Source organism: Schistocerca serialis, chromosome 7 (assembly GCF_023864345.2).
Source record: "Schistocerca serialis cubense isolate TAMUIC-IGC-003099 chromosome 7, iqSchSeri2.2, whole genome shotgun sequence".
NCBI lineage: Eukaryota > Metazoa > Arthropoda > Insecta > Orthoptera > Acrididae > Schistocerca > Schistocerca serialis.
Genome location: NC_064644.1, coordinates 196,033,812 through 196,048,531, shown reverse-complemented (window position 1 = coordinate 196,048,531; position 14,720 = coordinate 196,033,812). Strand labels below are relative to the sequence as shown.

At 42.0% G+C, this 14,720-nt stretch overlaps 1 protein-coding gene across 1 annotated transcript in view; it reads left to right on the top strand.

The window, feature by feature from the left end:
- The window catches only part of LOC126412336 (nose resistant to fluoxetine protein 6-like), a 270,762-nt gene that overhangs the window by 229,808 nt on the left and 26,234 nt on the right, over positions 1–14,720 (top strand). The window contains exons 11-12 of the mRNA XM_050081879.1: positions 23–212; positions 7,854–7,996. Coding sequence (XP_049937836.1) covers positions 23–212; positions 7,854–7,996 — 333 coding nt within the window. The remainder of the gene's footprint in view (positions 1–22; positions 213–7,853; positions 7,997–14,720) is intronic.

Sequence of the window (14,720 nt, the reverse complement as noted above, 5' to 3'; positions counted from 1 at the left end):
AGCGCCTGCTTGTGTTCCGCAGTGGGCTGCGGCGCTGTGCTGGGTGGTGCTGCTGACTCTGCCGATGGCGACGCTGGTGTCGCCGTACCCCTTCTACCAGGACGACTGGCTGGACAGCCCCACGATCGCCGCTGTCTATCAGGCCTTCTTCCGGCTCACCTACGGCGTCGGCATCGCCCTCGTCATCTTCGCCTCTGCGTCGGGCGTCGGCTGTAAGAACTCTTTCTCTTACATTTAGATTCATTCACAGAGCAAATGTGCAAATCTCATTTGTTTTCTTCTAAGAATAAGATTGTTCGAGTATATCACAAAATAGTTGTGACACAAAATGTTAACTTTCACGGACGAAAATGTTACAGTTATTGAAATATCTGTGACTGCTAACCTGGAAACGAATTATTATGTTATTACAAATACAGCGCTGTCTAACTGGGCTCTTGACTTCGAAGTATTCAGCGCATTTCGTTAATAAATACTGTCAAAGGATATGACATACAAATTCGATGTGATGTTATTTTACCATGGTTCTGCTTCATGAGGTACTGAAACTATTAAACCTGATTTTCGCTGCCTATTTTGAAGAGTTCTTTAAATACTGTTTCACAACGAAGTTCTTCAGCCGGCCGGTGTGGCCGAGCGGTTCTAGGCGCTTCAGTCTGGAACCACGCGACTGCTACGGTTCGAATCCTGCCTCGGGCATGGATGTGTTTGATGTCCTTAGGTTAGTTAGGTTTAAATGGTTCTAGGGGACTGATGAACTCAGATGTTAAGTCCCATAGTGCTCAGAGCCATTTGATCCATTTTTTGAAGTTCTTTAAATCGTACCACCAGTTTAATGAACAGGAACGTGTAGTCCCAATCGAAAGTCATTTAAGCTCTACAGAATCAAACTGTGTCATGTAAACATTTCAAAAACGAGCTCTTGAAAAATGGCACTAAAAAGCTGAATACCTGTTACCGTTACACACACATACACACTGTTATTTACATCCCGATTAAATTTACCATCTCTCGCAGAAGTGTGGAACTACAAAATTTTTATCAGACAAAGCAAAATAAATCAGTGAACGCATGGAGTAGAGCAACACAACACTGAATGTTAGCAAGCATCAAATTTGGACTTCATATTTGTTGGTTTCAGAACGGACCGCCTGTATTTTGGCTATTGATGTTTTTTATTTCACAGTAAAGTTAGTTTTTTTAGTTTCACAAGGCTTATTCTTTGATAACCTATCCCCCCTCCCCCTCCCTGAATCGAAGCCCACACACGCTTCAATAAGTTGCTCGTAAACTGGAGATTTGAAAGATTTTTTTGAATCATAAGTGTGTAGTACTTGTCAATGCAGTGTTCTGGGAAAAAATAAGATTAAAATACTAAATTTAAAAAACTGGTGTGATTCATCAAAATTTTACAACTTTTTCAAAGAGAATATTATTTATGTTAGAAATTAATTAAAATATGTGCAATATTCTGAAAACTCACTATTAAATACCTAAAAATTATGAAAACAATACCTCTGAAATGTGAAAGTTAGATCGTTGCTGAAGCTAGTTCCAGTGCTACATCGAAGAAATATATCGCTGCAATGTTGTGATTTACTCTCATATTATTCCACTTATCCCACGTATTCCAGACTGTAGGATATGTTGGTATAATACAGCATGTTCTAAACACAATTTAATTCAAAATTATTAAAAACAAATGGAAATTATCTTTATTTCTCGAAGACGTGCTGACACAGCGATAAACACCTTTTTCAAAGCACATGCTTCCAGCTACTGGAAACATGCAGAAACGCACATGGTCTAGGCAGGGCTTCCCAACCTCTTCAGCTGGCGGACCCCTTCTTCAGTCGAAAATCCATGGCGGACCCCTAGTCAGTCCAGAGCACAGGAACTTTAAATTTCAGAGTGAAACCCATGGGAACTGAAAGCTTCTTAATCTTAATGCAAGTGCCATATTCCCAATGACCCCCCTCCCCCCCCCTCCCCCCGAAGTATCAATAGTCTTTCATTTAGAGATGAATAAAAACAACTTGAAATTAACGATCCAATTTGAATTCCCAGTGTATCCAGACACTTACTAGTGGATTTACTCCCTTTGTTCAACACACTATAGCCTGATTAAAATTACTTGGTAATTGACATTTCACACGTTGGAGCTGCCTTCCTCCAAGAGCAATCAACGTCACGTCCAAACTGTTCGCTGTTGACAAGCTGCTGCTTGTGGTCTGTTCACTTCCACTGTTTGGCTACTGTTATATAAGGAGCATGCATATTTCGTAACAGTCGTGTGTGTGTGTGTGTGTGTGTGTGTGTGTGTGTGTGTGTGTGGTTGTGTGTAAACGTGTAAACCATTCGCCCCGTTTACATGCGTTTCCAAACTCAGATTTCGTAAGCCGATGTCCCAGTTCCGCTTTTGGATGGTCAGGTAAACACTTTAAAATCTGCTTTTATAAAGCCATTTTCCAGTTCCACTATCGATTTTCGTGCCCATGTAAACAGGTCGGAAAGTCTAGTTATTTTTACGTCTTTTCGTAGCTATTGAGCGGCAAGCGGCAGGCGGCATGACAACAGTTTAGCCACAGCAAACAGCTTCAACTACTACTTGGACATTATATCGAGGCACTCAGCCTCGACTGTAAACAAATTAGGAAAACAAACAGACTCTCTTATTTCTTTATAAGAAGACAAAGCATTTCACAGAACGTAAGACTTTTTTCTCAAAGAAAACATATCTGGCAGAGGAGGTTTACCTTTTACAATGTGGCACGTGGAAAGTCCTCATTTGTTTACGCTCGCAGCCAGTTGCCACAATATAGTGTCATCAAGTAATTGTAATTGAAGTATAGGCAGGCCATATTTTTAAGTGAAAGGACGGAATATATTATAAAGAAAAGAAATTAGCTTTAGAGATCATTTTAATTTTCGTAACAAAAATATCAATGCCAACAGAATTCAATTAATAATTATTTTGCAAATGATAGAAGACAGAAACAAAATTCCTACAGAGTTATAGTTCAGGTACGTTCACAGAGCATCTACAAAGAAAAATGTTTTCTTCTTTACTATAGATGAGTTTGTAGGAATAATAATGGAATCCTAATGTGGTGGTTGAGGGTGCTTCTGCTGACACAATTTTGAAAGATTGGGTTCAGTTCTTGACCACTGGAGACGGATGTCTGGTTCCGCATCTAGACAGCTTCGGTACTTAGTTTTGTGGGCAGCGTAGATCGAGAATCCAGATTCACGCATCTATGTTGTGGCAAACGGAAGAAGTACACGTTTTGCCTTTTCAACAACGGGGTAGTATTTTTTGCAATCCAAACGGATCCAGAAGTATGAGTAACTGTCAATGTCAAAACTTGATTTCAAGATAGGGTCTGTGGCAATTTCTATCAACAACTCATATTCATTTAAGGATAGAATGTTCGGCTTTTTGGATACAGTGAATGGGTTGACCACCCATTCGTATTTCTGCAACTTCTCATCTTCAGCTGTTGCGAAATAATGCTCCAACAATGACATCAAGCTTCGGAGATGTTCCAGGATTTGATGAAACAAATTCTTCCCAAGCGCCAATGTTTTGTTTTTCAAAACTCCTTGAGAAGAGGAAAACACTCGACCTCCCCCTCCTCGACACTCTCTGCCCAAAAATTGATTTTCCTCTTGAATGCTCGGACTTTGTCGATAGCAGTGACCTTTATTTCACTTTGCCCTTGGAGTGAAGTATTCATTTCGTTCATTTTGGAGAAAATATCTGACAAATAGGCAAGTATACACTGCCAATTTTCGTTATTAATATGGTCTGCTAATTTCGTGTTATGCTCCAAAAGGAAAGCTAAGACGTTTAATCTTAATTCGTACAACCGAGAGAGTGCCATCCCACGTGAGAGGCACCTCACTTCTGTGTGGAGAAGCAGGGAACGATGAAGGCTTCCCATATCTTCACACAGTATTGTGAAAAGTCTTGACTTCAACGGCATTGATTTTATGTAGTTAATGATTTGAAAGAATTCGTCTAAAACTTTCTTGAACGAAACAGGCATTTGTTTCGTAGCTAAAGCGTATCTGTGGAGAGCACAATGACTACTGCTGCAATTCTTGGCGTTTTCTTTGATTTTCGTTATTGCTCCGACTGTAGGACCCGTCATAGCTTTTGCACCATCTGTGCACACATCTATGCAATTAGACCATGAAACTTCGTTAGTCCTTAAAAAATCATCCAATAGACGTAAAATTTTACCACCTGTTGTGTTGGCAGGTAGTTGTCTGCGCAAGAAGAGGTCCTCCTCAAAACATCCAGAATATTCATAACAGACAAAAGCCAATGAAATCGCTCATCCTGCAACATCGGTGGATTCATCTGCCTGCAGAGAAAATGAATTGTGTTGGATGCGAGAAACAAGAGTGTCTTTCACATCATATGACATGTCAACAATGCGTCTCTTCACAGTATTGTTTGACAATGGCACTGAAGATACAAGCTTTACTGCCTCTTCGTCTAGCATGCAAGAAACAGTATCATTAACACACGCTTTATGAGATTTTCTGCAATGGTATGAGTTTTGCCTGTTTTTGCCACTTGATAACTAACCAAGAAAGAAGCTTTTAATGAATTTTCATTAATTGTTTTTGCTTGAGTTTTCATGCAATGCTGAGAGGCAGCTAGTTCAGCACCCTTCCTTTTGAAAAAATCGATGTCTTTAGCCTGGAAATCCGGGTGAGTATCTTCAAAATGATGGCGCAATTTAACTGGAACCATTGAACTGTTCGGAAGGACTTGCGCACAAATTACACACTGAGCTTTACCCTCCTTTGTCTCCATAAAGCCCATTTCTTTCGTTGCACTTACGCCTCTTGGTTATTCCACTTCCACAGGAAATTGCAACCCATGGAGTACTTGCAGCGTTTTCACATAATAAATCCGTCTGTGGAGCTTCTTGTGACTGTTCTTCCTTTGGTCGTCCTCCCTCCTCATTCATTTCAACCGGAAACTGCGCTTGTTGTGAAGGCGATGGAGAAACTGCACCCTTCTTCAGTGATCCTGACTTCAGCCACCGATCCATGTTAGAAGTAATAAACGGGTCAAAAATCGACTTATGAAATAGGTAGTGCACTGAAAAAGCAAGTTTAACATTTAATGATGCCTGGTGCAGCATACGTGGCAGCGAGTGCTGTGATTGGTCGACAAAGCTCGCTCCGTCCATGCGTAAAAGGTTTCAGCGCATCTAGTGCCGTGAGCCGGCGCACATACGACCCCCGTATTGTTGCGAAACGGTCGATCAGAGAAGCCGCATTCTCCGGCACTAAACTGTGTATGCGTTCTCACTTAGGAACCGCAAAGGCTGCTTGGGAATACGACCTGAAGTAAAAGTACAAATATTTTTCACACGAAAAGAAATAGTGGTGAATTTGATTTTCACATTTTTATTCAATAATTTTACTCATTATTTTACACGATTTGGTGAAAGGTGGACGCGGACCCCCTAGAAAGAGCCGGCGGACCCGTAAGGGGTCCGCGGATCACACGTTGGGAAGCCCTGGTCTAAGATATATGATACAATCACGACAGGGGGTTTATTCCCTAATCTAGAAATTGGAATCTAGCTTATATGCTACATACAATTAAAAACTGAGCAGGCTACGCAAGACACCGTTTGATTAGGTTTTGTTTCAGGCAAACATGTTTCAGTGCTTTCTGTACTATCTCCAACGGGTTTTATTTATTTTATTTCTGATAATTATCATTAATGTTAACATACCTTGAAGTTATATGAATTTTGGCTTAAAGGAGCAATAACTAAGCGTCGAATTTTACGATAGTTTACATATACAGCTAAAGACACACGTCACAGATTTGAGGCCGTAAATGTCCCTGTGCTGAAAATTAAGACTAGGAAACCAATTCGGAAGTAACATAGTTACACAGTTGTTCACACACCTCACACGATGCTGTCAGATATGTATTCGCGTATTGGTAATCATGTGGCTTGTCATCTGCAAACAACGAAACCTTTTCAATTTTTCTGATTTCCTCCATTTCAGATTTAAAATCTCTCCATTACATCGCGTTATTTGGGATGTTAGTTACGGTTTTTGATGCTGTTGTCTAGTTACCTTGTTTTGGCTTGTTATAATATTTGTCCCTTTTGTTGCTGCCGTTTGTACCGCTTACACTCGAATTTGATGTATTTCATCTGCAAAATACGACGTTTCTGCGGCCATTTCACATGGTATTATAGATATGTGATGTTTGTTTCGTTGCATTTTGCTTGAGGAACACCACGAGATTTCAAAGTGTTGCTGACATTTTAATTGTTTTGCTGGTGCGTGAGACAGAGAGCGGGTAGGGAGGGGGAGATGCAAATAGAGTGAATCATAGAGAGGAGGAGGGACGACAGTTTAACGTGGAGAGTAATCATAAGTCGTTCGCCTATTGATATGAGGTGTGAAGTTAAGAATCTTCACGTTCAAACATGAGTTAGAAGCACAGAAGCTGAAGAAATGAATTAAAATTTGTGGCAAGGCTGGGGGCTCGAACTCAGATTCTCTGAGGTTCGAATCCTCCCTTGGGCATGGATGTGTGTGTTGTCCTTAGTGTAAGTTAAAGTTAGATTAAGTAGTGTGTAGGCCTAGGGACCGATGACCTCAGCAGTCTGGTCCCATAGGAACTTACCACCAATTTCCAATTTTCCTTTCGCTTTTACATCGGCGGTATTTTGATGCTGTAGTCTAGCTACCTTGTTTCTGGCGTGTTTTAAGTATGTGTTAGAGTGGGCACTGGAATAGGGTAGTCTGTGCACCTGTGTTAGCCACACAGCCAGGTGGTGTAGGGGCTAACACATCTACATCTACTACATTTCTACATCTACATTTATACTCCACAAGCCACCCAACGGTGTGTGGCGGAGAGCACTTTACGTGCCACTGTCATTACCTCCCTTTCCTGTTCCAGTCGCGTATGGTTCGCGGGAAGAACGACTGCCGGAAAGCCTCCGTACGCGCTCGAATCTCTCTGATTTTACATTCGTGATCTCCTCGGTAGGTATAAGTAGGCGGAAGCAATATATTAGATACCTCATCCAGAAACGCACCCTCTCTAAACCTGGACAGCAAGCTAGACCGCGATGCAGAGCGCCTCTCTTGCAGAGTCTGCTACTTGAGTTTGTTCGTGCGGTTCTAGGCGCTGCAGTCCGGAACCGCGGGACTGCTACGGTCGCAGGTTCGAATCCTGCCTCGGGCATGGATGTGTCTGATGTCCTTAGGTTAGTTAGGTTTAAGTAGTTCTAAGTTCTAGGGGACTGATGACCTAAGATGTTAAGTCCCATAGTGCTCAGAGCCATTTGAACCATTTTTGAGTTTGCTAAACATCTCCGTAACGCTATCAGGCTTACCAAATAACCGTGTGACGAAACACGCCGCTCTTCTTTGGATCTTCTCTATCTCCTCCGTCAACCCGACCTGGTATGGATCCCACACTGATGAGCAACACTGAAGTATAGGTCGAACGAGTGTTTTCTAAGCCACATCTGCCTTGTAAGCAGGAGACCTGGATTCAAGCCCCGACCGTGGTACAAATTTTAACTCATTTCTTCACAGATAGTATCTAAGATAAAGGCGAGACTGAATATATTTCAAGGGGAATGTAATTCTATAAGTTAGAAGCTTATTTTTAGGTGATTTCTTGTATAGTTTATTATGACGCAAGAAGGCATTTTTCTGTACGTCGAGCCCACCACCTTGCCGCTTCCAGCTGCGATAACACGCTATGAGGACGCAGCTATGTAACATCTGAAACGCAGCTCCATCTCGCGCAGAGGTGCTGTCCCTGACACGGAGCCGTGTTGCAGGGTTCGCGTCGTCGGCGCTGTCTTGGCGGCCCTTCCAGCCGCTGGGCAGGCTCACGTACAGCGCCTACCTGGTACACTACACGATGCAGAAGTGCAAGTTCGGCCTCCAGTTCCACGAGGAGTATGTAGCTGAGTCGCGCGTGGTGAGTACAGTCTGGGAGACCATCTGGAAAAGGAAGCCCTATTCGTTCGTAACACTGACGCTTGTTTACGGTAACGTCGAGTATCTGTTAACTAAGGGTAGTCCATATCCCATATCGACTACTTTGATTTTTATTGCTTTACCAAGTATCCAGGTGACTGCGTTTTTATTGTTTTGACGTTTATTAATTATCATATTCAATTTGCACTTAAATGGGAAATTTGTGTAGTAAATAGAGGATTTGGGAGCGGTAGCTGCTAGAACGTAATTAGATTGTGTCGTGTTTTCGCTAGTTAGGAGTGGAATAATATAGCTAACGGCCATCTTTTCCACGCTCCCACTACTGGACATTGAAGGATAATCCAGTGCCATTCAAGATGAAACGTCTGTCATTAGCGTACCAATAGTCAAAATATGTACCTCCCTGCGTTTTAACAAAGTTCTTCCCTATTTGAAAATATAAAGTTCAGAAAGTACAGTATCGGTCAAAAGTTTTCGATCACCCACTGAGCAACACCAAGAAGGAGTTGTGTGATGTAAAGGACAGTTGGTAGGCGTGTTTCTACATCTGAAAGACGACGTCTATTCAAATTTCGAGTCAGTCGTATGAGAATGGCGCTACTAGCACAATTATGAGGATGCAAATCAGGCTTGCTTCAAATGCAGGCTGTAACGGTTATTACCTTGGAGACTGGACGTGGAGAGTTGATGTTAGTCAAGAATGTATTTAAGGCTACAAAGACGGCATTATCAACACTTCACTGAGTTTGAACGAACTCGTGTAATACGGCTACGAGAAGCTGGATGTTTCTTCTGCGATATTTTGCAAAAAATCTAAACAGGAATGTAGCCACTGTACATGATTGCTGCCAGCGATGCTCACGGGAATGTACGGTCGCAAGGAGACTGGCTTTCCGTTAGCCACGTGGCACTACCGAGAGGGAACCTGCGACCGTAGCGGTCGCGCGGTTCCAGACTGTAGCGCCTAGAACCGCTCGGCCACTCCGGCCGGTTTCAGCTCTTGCAGTCTTCGGAATTGTGTAGTTGGTATTTTTCCAAAAGTCTGATGGTATATCGCCAGTGCTCTGTATGCTACGAGCCAACGCGAATAGTCGTTTTGTTGCCACTTCCCCCAATGATTTTAGGAATTCTGATGGAATGTTTCCTTCCCTTCTGCCTTGTTTCATGTTAAGGCTTCCAAAGTTTTTTTAAATTCTAATACTTGATCCCCTGTCTCTTCTATATCGATTCCTGTTTCTTCTTCTATCACGTTATCAGACAAGTCCTCTCCCTCATAGATGCGTTCACTGTACTCTTCCCACCTCCCTGCTCCCTTGTCTGCATTTGACAGTGGAATTCACGTTGCATTCTTAATGTTGCCACCCTAGCTTTTAATTTCACCGAAGGTTGTTTTGATCTTGCTATATGCTAAGTCAGTCCTTCCGACAATCATTTCTTTTTAGATTACTTAACATCTTCCATGCAGCCATTTCGTCTTAGCTTCCCTGCATTTGCTATTATTTCATCCCTCAGCTTCTTGTATTTCTGTATTTCTGAATTTCCGTGAACATTATTGTACTTCCTTCTTTCATGGATCAGCTGAAAAATTTCTTGTGTTACCCGTGGTTTCTTCGCAGTTACCTTCTTTGTAGCTCAGTTTTTGTTTCCAATATCTGTGATTGCTGTTTTTGACATGTCCATTCCTCTTCAACTGCACTGCCTACTGAGCTATTCCTTATTGCTGTATCTATAGCCTTAGAGAACTTCAAGCGTATCCCACTTCTTTGCTTATTGATTCTTCCTGACTAACCTCTTAAACTTCAGCGAACTCTTCATCACTGCTACATTGTGATATCGGTCTATGTCTGCTCCAGAGTACGCCTTACAATGCAGTATCTGATTTCGGACTCTCTGTCTGACCATGCTGTAATCTAACTGAAATCTTTCTGTATCACCTGGCCTTTTCCAAGATTATCTCCTCCTGTTCTGATTCTCGAGTAGAGTACTCGCTATTACAAGAAGAAATTTATTATGGAATTAATTAGTCTTTCTTCTCTCTCATTCCTTGTCCCAAGTCCATATTCTTCTGTAATCTTCTCTTCTATTCGTTCCCCTACAACTGCATTCCAGTCCCCCATGACTATTAGATTTTCGTCTCGCTTTACGTACTGTATTATCCTTTCAATATACTCATATACTTTCTTTACTTCTTCATCTTGCGACGTTGGCATGTATACCTGAGTCATCGTCGACGGTGTTGGTTTGTGGTATATCCCGATAAGAGCCATCCTATCACTGAACTGTTCACGGTAACAGACTGTCTGCCCTACCTTCCTATTCATAACGAAAACTACACCCGCTATACCATTTTCTGCTGCTGTTGATATTACCCTATACTCATATAACCAGTAATCCTTGTCTTCTTTCCACTTCACGCCACTGACCCCTATTACATCTAGACTGAGCCTTTACATTTCACTTTTCAGATTTTCTAGCTTCCTTACTATGTTCGTTGGTTATTCAATCTTTTTCTCGTGGACACCTCCCTCTTGGCAGTCCCCTCCGAGAGAGCCGAAATGGGGACTATTCCGGAATCTTTTGCCGATGGAGAAATCATCATGACACTTTTTCAATAACAGGCTACGTGTACTGTGGATACACGTTATGTGTTTTAATGCAGTGATTTCCATTGCCTCGTGCATCCTCATGTCGTTGATCATTGCTGATTCTTCCGCCTTTAGGGTAACTTTCCCACCCCAAGACCAAGAGAGTGCCCTGAATCTCTGCCCGCTCCTCCGCCCTCTTTGGCAACACCGTTAGCAGACTGAGGGTGACTTCTAATGCCGGAAGTCTTCGACCGCCAATGCTGATTATTAATCAGAATTTAAGTGGTGGCGGATTTCGAACCTGGGACCGAGAACGTTTTGATTACTAATCAAAGACGTTATCTCCAAACCACAGGTGCAACTTCAGCCAACGGCACATCAAAATAACTCGCTTTTGCTTGATTCCTGGTCTGCGTATAAAAATCATGCTCCTTTAGGGCAAACTATCCCTCCTGATAAGTGTGTAACATTGCAGTTCATACAACCTGGAACCACTGGAGAAATTCAGTGGCAGGATGTTTGTTTTTTCCGTGCCTATAAAACATATCATCGCTTTATCTGCAGCTACACCGTAAAGGATAGCCAGTTCCACGATAAGCTCCATGACAAACTATTTCACATTCAGTTGCATGCTTTCACATTCCATCAGTTCTCATCACCTGTATACCAATTAGGTTCCTTTCGGAGTATGCTGATGCATTACCTCCATACTTAACAATCATATACAACCGTTCGCTCGACGAAAGATCCGTACCCAAAGACTGTAAAGTTGCACAGGTCACACCAATATTCAAGAAAGGTAGTAGGAGTAATCCACTAAATTACAGGCCCATATCGTTAACGTCGATATGCAGCAGGATTTTAGAACATATATTGTGTTCGAACATTATGAATTACCTCGAAGGAAACGGTCTATTAACACAGTCAACATGGGTTTAGAAAACATCGTTCCTGTGAAACACAACTAGCTCTTTATTCACATGAAGTGCTGAGTGCTATTGACAAGGGATTTCAGATCGATTCCGTATTCCCGGATTTCCGGAAGGGTTTTGACACTGTACCACACAAGCGGCTCGTAGTAAAATACGTGCTTACGGAATATCGTCTCAGTTATGTGACTGGATTTCCGATTTCCTGTCAGAGAGGTCACAGTTCGTAGTAATTGACGGAAAGTCATCGGGTAAAACAGAAGTGATTTCAGGCGTTCCCCAAGGTAGTGTTATAGGCCCTTTGCGGTTCCTTATCTATATAAACGATTTGGGAGACAATCTGAGCAGCCGTCTTCGGTTGTTTGCAGATGACGCTGTCGTTTATCGATTAAAGTCATCAGAAGATCAAAACAAACTGCAAAAGATTTAGAAAAAATATCTGCATGGTGCGAAAAATGGCGGTTAGCCCTAAATAACGAAAAGTGTGAGGTCATCCACATGAGTGCGAAAAGGAACGCGTTAAACTTCGGTTACATGATAAATCAGTCTAATCTAAAAGCCATAAATTCAACTAAATACCTAGGTATTACAATTAAGATCAACTTAAATTGGAAAGAAGACATAGAAAATGTTGTGGGGAAGGCTAACCAAAGGCTGCGTTTTATTGGTGGGACACTAAGAAAATGTAACAGACCTACTAAGGAGACTGCCTACACTACGCTTGTCCGTCCTCTTTTAGAATACTGCTGCGCGTTGTGGGGTTCTTACCAGGTGGGACTGACGGATTACATCAAAAAAGTTCAAAGAAAGGGACCACGTTTTGTATTATCGCGAAATATGGAGAGAGTGTCACAGAAATTATACAGGATTCGGGCTGGAAATCATTAAAAGAAAGGCGTTTTTCGTTGCGACGGAATCTTCTCACGAAATTCCAATCACCAACTTTCTCCTCCGAATGCGAAAATATTTTGTTGACACCGACTTACATAGGGAGGAACGATCACCAAGATAAAATAAGGGAAATCAAAGCTCGTACCGAAAGATATAGGTGTTCATTCTTTCCGCGCGCTGTAAGAAATTGGAATAATAGAGAATTGTGGAGGTGGTTCGATTAACCCTCTGCCGGGCACTTAAATGTGATTAGCAGAGTATCCATGTAGATGCAGATGTAGATGTAGACATCAATATGATTCTATTTGCATTCCTTAAGCGTGGATACGTCCTGTACGAATTCCCAAGAAGTTCACCTCCGATCTTGATCGTGCGAACCTTCTTGATCACTGTGGCACGCCATTTTTCATTCGGTGTTCGTGTTGCAAGTTAATGGTTTGTGTCCATTTAGTGTAACACAACAATCCCACAGAAGACTGATCTCTGCAACTCCCAGACATTCATTTTCTGTCGTCCTCCTGAAGCAAGTGGTGAGTCATTAGCACCTAATACTTTCCTTGTCGTAATTCTTAACACAACACTTTCAAATGACCCTTACTAAAGTTTGAACTTCGGACCTCGCACTCAAGGGGATGCTTGTAAGTCAACACTTCCACATCAGGACGACCTCTCCCTCAGCGTCCTGAAGTTATCTCTCCCCGAGCGTGAGCATGCACGCAAATGACCAGCTTACGTTCTTCTTCTGGTCATCCAAATTATCAAATTATTTTGCAACAACTTTTTTTAATTGTTGCGTACCGCCCATAGTTTCCAAGGTAGGAAGGCACACATGAACGCCAAGAAAGTTATAACTAGAAGGCATTTTCTCACTTGGCAGGTTGTGTCTCACACGCCAGATGTTGACGTCATGTGTCCTGCAGACATGTTCATTTGTCACCTCTATCCTCAGAAAGCACTTTTACATCTGCAAACGTCCCTTTCTCACTCCGATCCGCCGATAGAGACTTGGATCCTATCTGGTAGCAGCTCGGACATACAAGAGAAGTCGAAACAATTTTTTCAGCTATCAGGTATTGCTTAAGTTACAGTGTTGAGTGAGATTCAGGATTTTTATAACAGCTGCATGGTCAAAGCAAAAGCTACTGACGACAGAAAAGTGCGTTTCACGTACACAGCTGGTACTCTCTGTTCCCACTACGCTGGGTTGCAAAAGGCGTACAAAAAACTCTGGGCCCCTGGCAGTAGGCCAGGACGCATCATCCTCCATTTCCACTCCCTTCAGCCTCCCCCCTCTCTTCCTCATATGTGGTCGTAGCCGATGAAACTTACTTGTCGCACAGAAAAATTTGCCACATTCGAATCTCTACCTCACCTTCAGATGGACTCTGAACATAACGCTTTGGTCAACCATGTGGAAAGGAGACTCCTGACTTGAGGGAAGAAACCGAGTCCATATTTACACGAATGAGATGAAAAATAAACGTTTCTTATTAATTTTACTGCTGAGATGTTACTGAAAGAAATTAGAGACTAACCTTCAAGCAGTAAGGACAATTGTGGCAATTAATCAAGTAAAAGGAAATTGATTCTTTATTATTGACATAACAAGGGAAAGAGACACGCGATCTAAAAATCGTTTAAAAGGCAAGATCGCAATTACATAAATGATTACCAGTCTCCCCTGATTATCCAGTTATCTTCAGATGCGAAATGACAGCAAAAAACTGCACTAAGAAGAGGCACTAAAAGCAATTAATTAAAACATCGATACAATAAACGAAAGTCAATTACATATTGAGGTGCGTAATGTATGTTCCGAAAACAAGACAAAGTCGTCAAGTCTGCATCACAGTCATATCCCATGTAAGAGACGGAACACAATAAAATAATGGTTTATTCCATGTGTCTAAAACAGTAGCTATGCAAGACCTGCAAAGTATAAACAGTGATGTCAGTACAGGGTAGAGTACAAAATGGAATTATCCAAGCAATAATACCTAAAAACAAACCCATCTTGCAAGCCATCACTGATATACAATATTGTGTGTACAATCTCGTTACAGCAGTAACCCATCTATGACATACACGGCGTCCCGAAACTATGCAGTCAAATTAATACAGGAGATATAAAACATCAAAACAAGTATATGTAGTTGCTGTACGATGGTCCCTGGCGGCAATTTCTGATGCTAGGCCGATTTAAATAGTAGAAGTCTAGCATGCTGAAACTTCCAGGCAGATTAAAACTGTGTGCCGGACCGAGACTCGAACTCGGGACCTTTGCCTTTCGTGGGCAAGC